This window comes from Sinohyriopsis cumingii, unplaced genomic scaffold (assembly GCF_028554795.1).
Source record: "Sinohyriopsis cumingii isolate HCF-2022 unplaced genomic scaffold, ASM2855479v2 utg000555l, whole genome shotgun sequence".
Classification (NCBI taxonomy): Eukaryota; Metazoa; Mollusca; class Bivalvia; order Unionida; family Unionidae; genus Sinohyriopsis; species Sinohyriopsis cumingii.
The window spans coordinates 834419-846824 of record NW_028315910.1 but is presented as its reverse complement, the minus strand read 5'-3'; the positions used below and the strand labels follow the sequence as shown (position 1 = coordinate 846824).

The 12406-nt window shown below is 35.9% G+C and overlaps 1 protein-coding gene across 2 annotated transcripts in view; it reads left to right on the top strand.

The window, feature by feature from the left end:
• LOC149773793 (speckle targeted PIP5K1A-regulated poly(A) polymerase-like) overlaps positions 1 to 12406 on the top strand; it is a 60276-nt gene that overhangs the window by 30241 nt on the left and 17629 nt on the right. For both annotated transcript variants that reach the window (XM_089946008.1, XM_089946009.1), the window contains exons 6-8: positions 324 to 562; positions 4837 to 5066; positions 8103 to 8195. In XM_089946008.1, coding sequence (XP_089802134.1) covers positions 324 to 562; positions 4837 to 5066; positions 8103 to 8195 — 562 coding nt within the window. The remainder of the gene's footprint in view (positions 1 to 323; positions 563 to 4836; positions 5067 to 8102; positions 8196 to 12406) is intronic.

Here is a 12406-nt window from a genome sequence, read left to right as displayed (position 1 = left end):
TTTCTGTTTTCATTTTGCCTTCAATTTTTCTTTATACTCTGTTTTAATTAGTACTGTTCATTTCAAGTTGTCATTATAATTAATAGATATGTGTAGTATATTTTTACCTTTGCTTGCTATGATTTATATACTGTATGTATTATCACAGCACACCTCTCTCTAATTCTTGCCTTTAAATTAATGGGAAATTCATTTTCATTTAATGAATTTGCACTTATAAAACGACTTTCAAGAAACACGTTCCATTAGTAAAACTAAGAGTCACTGTATACAGGCCTGTGCATACAACCAAAATTAATACCATGATTAATAATTTATTTCAGCCAGTACAACTGCCTTATGTTCGAGACATCAAAATGTTGGTTAAGAAACAATTTGGACCACTGACACCAGAAGAAATTCACCGCCTATCATTATCAGAGCAGTGTAAATTGGTGTCTCGAATCATCACTGAACATATCCCAGGAGTGAGCGAGATACTAGTTGTACCTAGTACCCGCTGCCCAGTTGTGCGCTTCAAGCATGACTTTGGGATAAAATGTGACTTGTCTGTCAACAATGGGTAAATATATGCATAAGACAATTTGTTATTTATAATATTTTTAATTAACATTTCTTTCAGTTTATTTTTTACTGTTAAGTGTTAAGAGTAATGAATTTTAAGTTGATTTCCGTATCTAATGAAAATTGTGTATTTGATTTTAGCTCATGTGGCAGAAAATAAGGACTGATGAGATCGTTATTAAACTACATGTGAATGAGAACAGTATTTCTGCAACTGTATAATAGAAATTTAAGAGCTCAATTTCATATTTCTTAATATAAGTACTATTGTGATGATGCACAAGGTTTGTTAAAAACCAGCATTTTTGCAACAATTTGATCCTTTATTATGATCTAAATAAATCTACTATGTACATGTAATTATATCTACTATATACATGTAACTAAATCTATATACATGTAAATATCTACTATATACATGTAATTTGTTTTAATGTGAAGTACTCAATACTCAGTCTATGCCTTTACTGTGTACATTTAATTGATATTTTGAATCATGTTCCTTTATGACAGGAGAAGGCTTTCAGTCTATACATATAGAAGACAATTTTGTGAACTTTTTCTTATCTCAAGGGACCTGTGTCATCAAAAGCCCCTACTGGGTTTTACCCTATATCAGGGCCAGGGCTTTTGAATTCAAAACAAGTTCTTGTCCCTTATTTAATTGTTCTTTCATCCAATTGGTTTGTGTAACAGCTGGCCATCTTTTTGTCTCCCATCTATTATTTGGTTGTTCAATTTTTATCTCATCCTGAAAATGTCTGTGTCTGAAATGTCACACTAGATGTGCTGTGTCTGTCAAAAACAGAAGAGCTTATATGATGGCAGCCACAGGCAATTGGTTTATTATTGCTACTGGATGGCGGAAGCATGGCTCAAATATTTTTGGGACAAATCCCAGGGCAAGTGCTTTAAAAAGAAAATCACTTGCCCTAACGTGAATTGTGCTTTAGGAGGGAGTACAGTTCATATGCTGGATTTTGATCATAGGTTTTGAGGGAATTGACATGTGTTATCTTCATCTGTTTTCTTGTATACATGTTATGGAGTTTTAACATCTTTGTCCTTCTGAATTTTATTTTACTTCCCATTGACACTTATTTAAAGGATTTTTGTTGAAACATTTGTGCAGTTTTTCATTTTTGCATTTTTCCAACTATTGTGCAAAAGTGCCATTAAACGCTACTCTTCATTTATTTTTATTGTTTTGACATGTAGCCAATTTCTATACTTTATGAAAGAAATACAAAATTACATTTTATTGAGATATTTTGTTTATTTTTGTTCCCCAAATTGTTGATATAATACAGTGTACATCAACAAAAATTTGCTGACTTTGCATATTGACTCCTTTGATATAAAGGAGTAATTTCTTCTGAGTACCAAAGCAGAATGCACTCCAGCGGAAGTTACACATAACTTAAAATGTTGATTTAATTTCACTAGATTTCATTCCAATTCTTTTCAGGTCCTGTTGTAGACTACTCAATTCCAAAATAGTTCATACTTTACTTCAGCAGCAAATTAAGTTGGGCTTTGTTCACCCAAATTATGATCCATTTTACTTAAAGCAACATGTTCATACCTCTGTACACCAACCACAAGACAGTGTATTGCTACAACATCCTTGCCATATTTTGTTTAGGCACAGTAGCTTGAGTTCTCCATCAGTGACTAAGCTTGCTTGATGGCTTTTACTTGTGGTAAGGGAAAAGTCATTTGACCTTGGGGTTAAAGGTTAAGGTCAACCATATTTCAGTTCTCCACCATGTACCTTAACCAGAAATTGTGGATGACCTACACATTATATAAGAAAGAAATCAGTTGATTTGGAGATTTTTAAAAAATGTCAGGTCAAGGTCACAGACTGAATGAAGAAAAGTTGGTTTTGCATAATGATTTTAGTTCTTGACCTCATACCTTGACCAAAGTGTGTAGTGCTTGGACACAGGATATAGAAGAGTCTTATTGGTTTGATTGGGGGTGAAAAGGTTGAAAGGTGAGGGTCATTGTGAGTCAAAGAGAAATTGATTTTGCAGAATAAGATTTGTTATAGAGTAAGATCCTGGAACAAATTTTATGATTTTTTTTCACTCAGAGTAATAATGAAACTTGTACGCTTAAAGGAGTAAGGTCCGAGTCATAGTAATACGTTACAGGAAAAAGGTCGCACAACATTCATTCAGGTAGCGACAAATGGTGCAGACTAAGTCATGAATTTTTTTCTCACTAACCATTAAAAATATTGTTGGGGTCACTTTGGTAAGGGCTTATCCATGCCATTAGCTTAATTGGTAAACTGTTGGTTGGGTACTAGGCAGTGTGTTTCACCACTAATGCATTACATCACAAGTGTCGGGAAGGGACATGAAATGACCATTGCTATTCATGAAGGACAACTGAGTACTAACAATAGGTAACCAGAGAAATATTGAGAAATTGAAATACACATTGATGTTGTATTGTGCCCTATTCATGTGTCAGGTGCTTTCAAATATAATGGAGTTTGTGGCAGTACAGAGAAAATTATCTCAAGGATCTTTTCTTTATTACCAAAACTCTTCTAGAATGCAGGAGGAGCCTGGTATAAAATTGGAGCAGCCTCAGACCTCAGGCAGTCCGACTTTAAGCACACTGGCAAGTCATAACACCTGTCCATGTGTTTCATCCAGAGGTCTTGTTGGTCATAAATAAAAATAATTTCCATCAGAAATCCAATATGGCCGACATGTTGGCCATCTTGAACATCTTTTCACTACTCCTGCAATACAGATAGTTGTATTACATGGGGTTTTGTATTACATGGGGTTCACTGTACAGATACTTGTATTACTGTGTTACGGGTGGTTTCAGAAAAATACTTTTTACAATTTGTAGAGGGACTTAAACAGGAGCTTATGTGACCTATGAATAGACAGTCATAATTGCTGCTAATTTTCACACACACCCCATTGTATTTCCACATAGCTACCTTAATTGGATGCCAACCAGATTGTATAGGCAGCTTGAGCTTTCTTTATCCAGGTTTTGGTTTGGTTCCTTGAGCTGTCTTTATCAGGGTTTTTTGTTTGTTTGAATTCTTGTGTTGTCTTGATTCTTTGAGCAGTTAAGAGTTTTGGTTTGATTCCTTGAGCTTTCTTTATCCGGGTTTTGGTTTGATTCCTTGATCTGTCTTTATCAGGGTTTTTGTTTTGTTTGAATCCTTGTGTTGTCTTGATTCTTTGAGCAGTTTAGAGTTTTTGGTTTGATTCTTTGAGCTTTCTTTATCAAGATTTTGGTTTGATTCCTTGAGTTGTCTTTTTGATGGTTTCGGTTTGATTCCTTGAGCTGCCTTTTTGATGGTTTCAGTTTGATTCTTTGAGCTGTCTTTTTGATGGCTTCGGTTTGATTCCTTGAGCTGTCTTTTTGATGTTTTTGGTTTGATTCCTGGAGCTGTCTTTTTGATGGTTTTGGTTTGATTCCTTGAGTTGTCTTTTTGATGGTTTTGGTTTGTTTCCTTGAGGTGTCTTTTTGATGGTTTTGGTTTGATTCCTTGAGTTGTCTTTATGATGGTTTTGGTTTTTGATTCTTTGAGTTGTCTTTTTGATGGTTTTGGTTCGATTCTTTGAGTTGGCTTTTTGATGGTTTCGGTTTGATTCCTTGAGTTGTCTTTTTGATGGTTTTGGTTTGTTTCCTTGAGCTGTCTTATCAGAGTGCATATATGCATTCCTTTTTTCTTGTTAGTACTGATCATAGACCAGAAGAGATTATTGGATGGCTCGTTGTCCATCCATCCATTAGCACAAGTTTGTCATTGCTGCAGGACGTAATGTATCTGGAGGATTCCAATGAAACTTCATGTTCATCTTGAAGCCTAATTGGTCCAGAATTAAATGGTGCATACAACGAAAATCTCGTTATTGCTACCCTTCTTGAATGGACGGGCAGGATTGTCACCAAAAAGATGACTATTTGGTCCTGAATCAAAATAGTGCAGAATATGCATCCAGTATGGTTACCATGACAATCACCATGAAAGTCTTGTTATTGCTACTTCTCCCCTAACTGAAGTTTGGAAGAGTCATGGAATTTGCTTTTGCTAAGTCTGCAGGAACTCTGCTTATTTCTTTCTCTGTCGCATCCTATACTTCTAAGCAAGCTCCTGGCAATATTAATAGATTATTTAATATTGTTATAACTTCTTGTACCCTGGAAATGAAATAACTGAAATGAGATTTATGTGAACTGAGAATGAATTCCTCAGCCCTGTTCTCTTGTTTATTCTGTTCCCAGTCTAGCACTACAGAACACCAAGTTGCTGTATCTGTACAGCATCCTTAATCCACGAGTACGTCTGCTCATCTATGCCATTCGGTATTGGGGGAAGGTCAAGGACATTGCGGGGAACCCCAACTCAGGGCCAAGATTATCCAATTATGCCCTGACGTTGATGGTTCTCTCATATCTAACGACGTGCAACCCTCCAGCGTTGCCCTCGGTTGAGCAACTGTCTCAGCTGCATGGTAACTATGAATTCTATCTCAGACCTCAGTGTGCAGGGTCAGTGACAGTTCATCACTGTAGTGACAAAATTGCTGTATGGACAAAATTCTCTAGCTACACAAGTTAGAGGCATCACTGAATTAAATTGACCTTTTATTGATGCTAATTACAGGATCAACATAAATGAGAAAGTACAATAAATGGGGGGAGGGGTTCTCATGGATGGAGATGAATGAAATCCTGGCAATAATGGAAATAAAATTTTGGCCAAGGTGTAAGGAACACAAAAACTGTATGAAAACTACTGCACACTGAAATCTGGGGTTGATGTTATGAATGAAGCATTGGAGGATATTTTGTAATATTTCATTGGACTAAAGTTGTAGATAATACTAGAGTGAGAAAAAAGATGTCCAGAATAGAGTAGTACAAGTTCAAGTCAATTTTGCGCTACTCATCTTTGAAATTCTCATTACTGAAATGTACACTTGGAAGTTTAAGTGAATCATAGCAAGAAAACGGCAGCAACGTTTCTCTTTTCATTTTATTGGATGGTCAGGTCAACAAGAAATATGCAAGACTTGTCCATTTAAAAATTTGTACGAGGTTACCAGCTTTGAATGAAAAATTCAGAATTTCCCTCCATGTGCTTCAGGCTTTGTTTTGTCCTTATGTGCAGAATTGTTCCTTGAATTGTCTTCACAGTTGAGAAATAAATATGCCAGTATGTTGCCACTGGATTTGATTGAGGACAGGGGATGGACATAACCAGACAATTTACTGTTCATTTGTATTAAAAGAAAAATTGTATTTCTCATGTGACAAGCCATGGAAGGGTGGGGGCACTCTGAACATTGCCTTCAAAAGTTGTATATCTCATGATAAGAGATTGATTTCTAAGACTTATTTTGTCAGTCAACAATTGCTATGGTCCTTTGTCCAATGTATTGTGCATCATATGGCATATGTCGATCAACAATGGCTATTTTAAAACTTTTGAAAAACCTCGGATTTGTACAATTTATAACAATTGGCGATCCAATATGGCCACAATTATAGCAAAACAAGTTTTAAAATTACATTATCTATAAAGTCACTGACAGTATTTGACCAAATTTGACAGAAAGCATTTGGTATGAACGTCATTTTAAAGTTTTACACAAATTATGCTAATACACAATCAAATATGGCCACCATTACAAAAATTAATTATTTTTAAACACCAGTCTTAAAATTTCACCGAATTTGGTTGCATCCTGGCAGGAAGTGCTTTCACCTTCGTACATATGATGAAAATTGACTGGACTATTGTGGCTGCCATTGCTACTTCTTCTTGAAACCTTGTACAAAGCCACCTAACAAAACTGACCTAATTAGAAAAAGCACTGTGGCATAAAGGTCTGTACGAATGATATAGATCAAATCTATTGAAGAGAAAAACTGCTCAGTGGAATGCTGAATTTGACAGATGCACAGATGATGCATCTAACATTTGATTTGGCCACTGTTCCTAAAAATCGAACAATCTTAATTCTCAAGAAGTGCTCAAAAGAATATGACCAATTTAACAGAAACCACATTTTCAAGGTTATGCTGATTTATCAATATGGCCATCTTTACTAAAATAGAAACTTCTAAATAGAGTTTCAACAAATCGGATAGAAATTGTCTTGGCACAGAGGTCTTTCAAATTTATACACATTGCTGATTTGGCATCAAATATAGCCACTTATTAAAAATATAAAAACGTTTAAATTAGATGTCGAAAAGAAATCTGCAAAATTCGACAGCATTTGGAATAGAGATAATTCAGATTCATATCAATAAATGGTACTGATCTGCGATGAATTTGGCTGTCAGTACTAAAATTAGAAAAACCTCTTAATGACTTCCTTCAAAAAGCTGCTTATCAAAACCCTTAATCAACATTTCAAAAACCACAACAGAATTTGACCAACTTTGACAAGGCATCTCAGCATAAAGGACTTTCAGTGTTGGACAGATGATGCTTTTATAGTATTGGATAAGGATGAATATGCAAAATAACAAGAAATCTTGACACAGTTTTTTCATAACATGTAGTCAACTGCATAAGTTGAAATTTCTTTAGAAAGCAACTTATTGATCAAGATTTCTTGGCCAGCTGCTCTTGCAATCTGATTAAAATCAGATCTTCACAGCCCTATGTGGAGAACTGACATGTACCTATACAAGTTCATGATTTGGTGATTTTTTTTAAATTTCTAGTACACATATTTTAGTATTCTGTTAGATAAAGCATTGCAAATTAGTGTTTGAGAGAGTAACGTTTTTCTGAATGACGCCTGTCAATTTCAGAAATTTGAATCTTGTGATTTGATTGGTTAACCACAAGGTCATCAAAAGATGACCTCTTGGTGTCCATCACATCTCTGTATTGCCATGGAGATCTCATTTTAATCAGATGGATTGCTCATGCATTTGGTGAGCAACCTTGAGACACTGGGTCTCTTGTTATTGTTAATGTACTCACTCATGGTGTTTGTGAAACTGGATTTCATTGATAAATCCATTTGTAACTTTTACTAATATGGAATATTTTATTAAAGTTAGAATTGTTAGATAAAACTTATTTACTTTTTTAACCTCAGAAAAATTTCTAAGGGATTTTCTTGTAAGAGTTTTTGATGGAAATTGTACTGTATGTCACAGATTTGAGAAATAGAAGTAGAAAATTATTAAAGGCAAAAAATTACTTTTTTTAGAACTTGCTGTAAATGTGTTGTTTTCAGACAATGAAAGCTCATCAGATATTTGTTTGCATACAGTTCAGTAATTTAAATGGAGAAGACAAATACCTGTGCCATGAAATTTTCTTTGGTTTTTTAAATGAAATTTTAAAATTCATAATTTTAAATGAAGCATGGTGCAGGTTTGTGTTTCTTTGTTTGGTTTAGAGTTTTGTAAATTTACTGATCTAAAGCAAAGGCAAACAGTGGCAGAGATTTCATGTAAGGCATTTGTATTTCATCCTTCTGTCAAGCTGATGCTAATTTTTAATTTACTGATTTAATCAGGACTGCATGACAGATTCATCATCAACGGATGGGACTGTTCCTTTGAGATGGACTGGCAAAAAATACCACAGTCTATGAACACCCAAACTCCTGGTAAGTTTTCATTCATTAGGATTTTCTCTATGGATCCAGAAATCAGGATCAAAATATCTGGCTACCTCACATGGTCATAAGGTCAGTACAGTATGATCCATCCTGCATCATCCTTTGACAGCCTCTTTGCAAAAACTGCTTGCCAGTTTGCACATGTTTTTACACATTCAGCAGCCAGCCAGTCATTACCATTTGTCCGTAAGTATTACAAAACTTGTCATTAAAACATAGACTTGCAGAATAAAAGCAAAAATTACGGAAATATGATTGTTGCAATAAAATCCAGATACAGGCATGTCCATGTTTGGTATGGATCTGGATTTCATATTAGATTTAGTGGAGTTGGTCTGGGAACATCAGGAGTACCTCAGACGTTTTAAACTGCACATCTTTTTTTTATCCAAAAGGTCTGCCTGATCTAGCTGTTGCTTATAGATTTTTCAAACAATTATGTCCAACAAGCAGTACATATTCTAGACAAAAAGAGAAATTAAGCGTCTTAAAAAGTGTTAATAGTAAAGAATAATGAAAAGGAATATTCAGATTCTTATTGGATGTAGGTTGATTTATGTATGTCTCATGGTGGGAGATGGTTGCCATTGACATGTGAAATCAAAGAAAAAATCCAAGAATTATGTCAGGTTGAGAGATAGCAAGAACTCATTGAGCTACTCTGGCTTTGGAAGTGTATTATGCGAAAATATATTGGAGGTAATTAAGGTTCAAAGTGTAATTGGAGGTAATTAAGGTTCAAAGTGTAATTGGAGGTAATTAAGGTTCAAAGTGTAATTGGAGGTAATTAAGGTTCAGAGTGTACTTACTTAAAGCTAATGTTTAGCATTGGTCTCAAATATAACTTTTCAACTTTACAAGAGAAATACATGATATTTTGTTAACCTTTCGGAAAACTGGTTCAGCTTGTGGGGAAAAAAAACAGTCTTACTGAGACGATCTTGTCAGGGTTGGAAGGTCAGATTCTGAAAACTTGTGGGGGAAAAACGTCTTACTGAGACGATCTTTTCAGGGTTGGAAGGTCAGATTCTGAAAACTTGTCGGGGAAAAATGTCTTACTGAGACGATCTTGTCAGGGTTGGAAGGTCAGATTCTGAAAACTTGTGGGGGAAAAAGGTCTTACTGAGACAGTTTTGTCAGGGTTGGCATGTCTGATTCTGAAAACTTGTGGGGGAAAAACGTCTTACTGAGACGATCTTGTCAGGGTTGGAAGGTCAGATTCTGAAAACTTGTGGGGGAAAAAGGTCTTACTGAGACATTTTTGTCAGGATCGGCATGTCTGATTCAGAAAACTTGTGGGGGAAAAAACGTCTTACTGAGACGATCTTGTCAGGGTTGGAAGGTCAGATTCTGAAAACTTGTGGGGGAAAAAGGTCTTACTGAGACATTTTTGTCAGGGTTGGCATGTCTGATTCTGAAAACTTGTGGGGAAAAACGTCTTACTGAGACGATCTTGTCAGGGTTGGAAGGTCAGATTCAGAAAACTTGTGGGGGAAAAACCGTCTTACTGAGACAGTCTTGTCAGGGTTGGCAGGTCTGATTCTGAAAACTTGTGGGGAAAAAAAATGTCTTACTGAGACGGTCTTGTCAGGGTTGGCAGGTCTGATTCTGTCTTCAGGCCTTTTAGATTTATTCATCATATGGCTTCCGGTCTGGCCATCATTACTAAAAATAGATGGGTCCCACGTTGCCAAGTGATCACTGACATTTCACCTGTCCTCATATGTTGAAGTTTTGGGTCTTGTCAACATGGGTACCTTTTATTTCTCAAAATTTCTAATTAGAAAAGATTGGCAGGTGGATCTAGCTATAGAAATGCAGTGTATTTGCTGCAAGTAATTAGTTACTCTAAGCATAGAAAGTTTACCAAAGAAGAATTTGTTAGAAGCATATATAGCAGTTTACAAGTTGACAAATGTTGTTGCTTTTATATTGAAACCACCATATATTGTAGACATTCACAAAGTGACAAGTGTAATGATGTCATATATAATATAATGATCTTATATGTATTGTCTTTGAGTGTACATGATTACTGTAATAGAAAGACCAGGGTCATGTAATGAAAGATGAGCTCATATTCATACATGTGTATGATTGTGTTTTTCGATGTAAAGTAACACATATTTTTTATCTATTCACATGACCTTCTTTGAACAAAAACTGGCAAACTCCCAGCTTTCCATCAGGGCTGTTCCAGTAAAACATATATCCCCCTGGGGGGACGGCACTTCTAAAAAACTTCTGTAGGAGGTTGTGTTTCGAACTATTTTGATTCTGACAGTGGAAGGTTGGTTAGGAAAATCACTTCTGTTGTGGGTTGTGCTAACAAAATGAGAAATCGCTGGTGGGTTGTCAGAAAGAAAAAAAAAAAACGAATATATATTTAAAATCGCATCTACCCCCCTCAAAGTGGTCTAATGTGAATAAAACATTGGGTCAGAAAATGATGCCAGTACATGCGAGTGCACATAATTTATACGAATTTGTGTACTTTTAAAGCAGTGATATGCGGTCAGCAAATTACGTCAACGCCGCGGATATAAATTAAATGTGCTTTGTGCAGTATGCAATTTTTATTAAACTTTTACCTTTAACTTTAAAAGTGCATTTCGTGACGTAATTCGCACTACCGCAGCTTTCTCACAGCGCTTGATGCAACATACAGATATCTGGATACTTTGGTTCAACATGAATGGCTGTTAAACTAAATTTGATTCGTTCATTGGCCCTGGAACATGCATTTTATGGAGTTTTAGCCTTACTTTCATCTTGGAAGTTTTACAAATGCGTGTTATCAATAAGGGCCACACAGGAAACCAAAATGGTTGAATCACAACACGGTTTGTCTTAAGACGTTTTCAGTCGGCAAATACTGGCTGGTTATAGCTATGATGACAATGAATTTCATGTATATCGGTCTGTTGGACATTGGAAAAATGTCACCAGTGTGTGATTTTGAACCCAAAATTGATGTTGAATGCGAGTCCGATGTACGTGTTGGATGGACAATATGCCGGTTATATTTATTAAATATACCCATGTCTAAACAAGCAGACTATGGGAATGTTGGACTTAAAACCCTAACACAGCATTATGGAAGAGATAAATCTGGCATAAGAGGCAGCAAAACACTGATTCAAGGAAGTGAATCTTTGGCAGGGTTCATGTTAGTGAAAACTGACAGAGGTCTCGGAAACACTTATAATCACACGTATTTGGATGCCAATTTTTTTTTATTTAGGTAGGCAGTAAGATTCAAAGACTTAAAAGACTTGCCAGTCCTGCTTCAGTCACCTGCATAGTGGGAAAATGTGTTGATCAGTTAGCTGTGATGATATTTACAATGACAGAATTTAGTGGTTGAAAGCCCCCCGTCGTCACCATTATAAGAGTACATCAAAAGAACATGCTGCAATAGCTAAGCAGTGAGATCAAAGGCTTTGACTGGCAGCTGGGTGGGAAAATCTACTGATATTTACAGTGCTTGAATTCAGAGGCAGAAATACCCAGAGATGTACATGTGGTCATTTATAACAGTACATCAAATAAACAACTTTAGCTTTCATTATTGTGTTCATTTCCGAGTGTAACGGAATAAGCAGTGCACGTGACCTCGGAATCATGACATGTTGAGACATAGACTTGAATGAGTATTTTGGGGTTCAACATCAAACTGACAAAGATTGTGAGATTCAGGAGAGGGCTAAAGTTGCTAGAACTGATAGTTTGAAAGGGACATTAGCCAAGTGTAAGAAAGTGTGTGATGCCTAGCTTAGTTCTTTGAATAAGACCTTCTTTGGATCGAAAAAATTCAGACTCACTCTGATGGACAAGCAAGAGCTATGTCATTGTTATAAAGAATGTAGAAATTAAACTCTGGCAACCAATAGTTCTTATAATTGGCATAGTTTTCTGAGAGGGGACTGCAACTTTTCCTGATGGGACTCATATTTTTACCAAAATGGGAGCCATGGACTCTTAGTTTGAAAATCCTAACGAGGCCTCTGGTTCAAAACTTTTCTTTTTGGGACAGAGATATCCAAGAGAGAATACCCAAAAGGCCATACATGTGAGATGTTGAAAATTGCACAACCATAAAGAACAGTAACTTGTTCAAGCTAGTTATGCATATGCGTTTCAGACAGCAGGCAATGAAAGGAGTTCACAGTACAGAATAATATTCGTACACAGAGGAG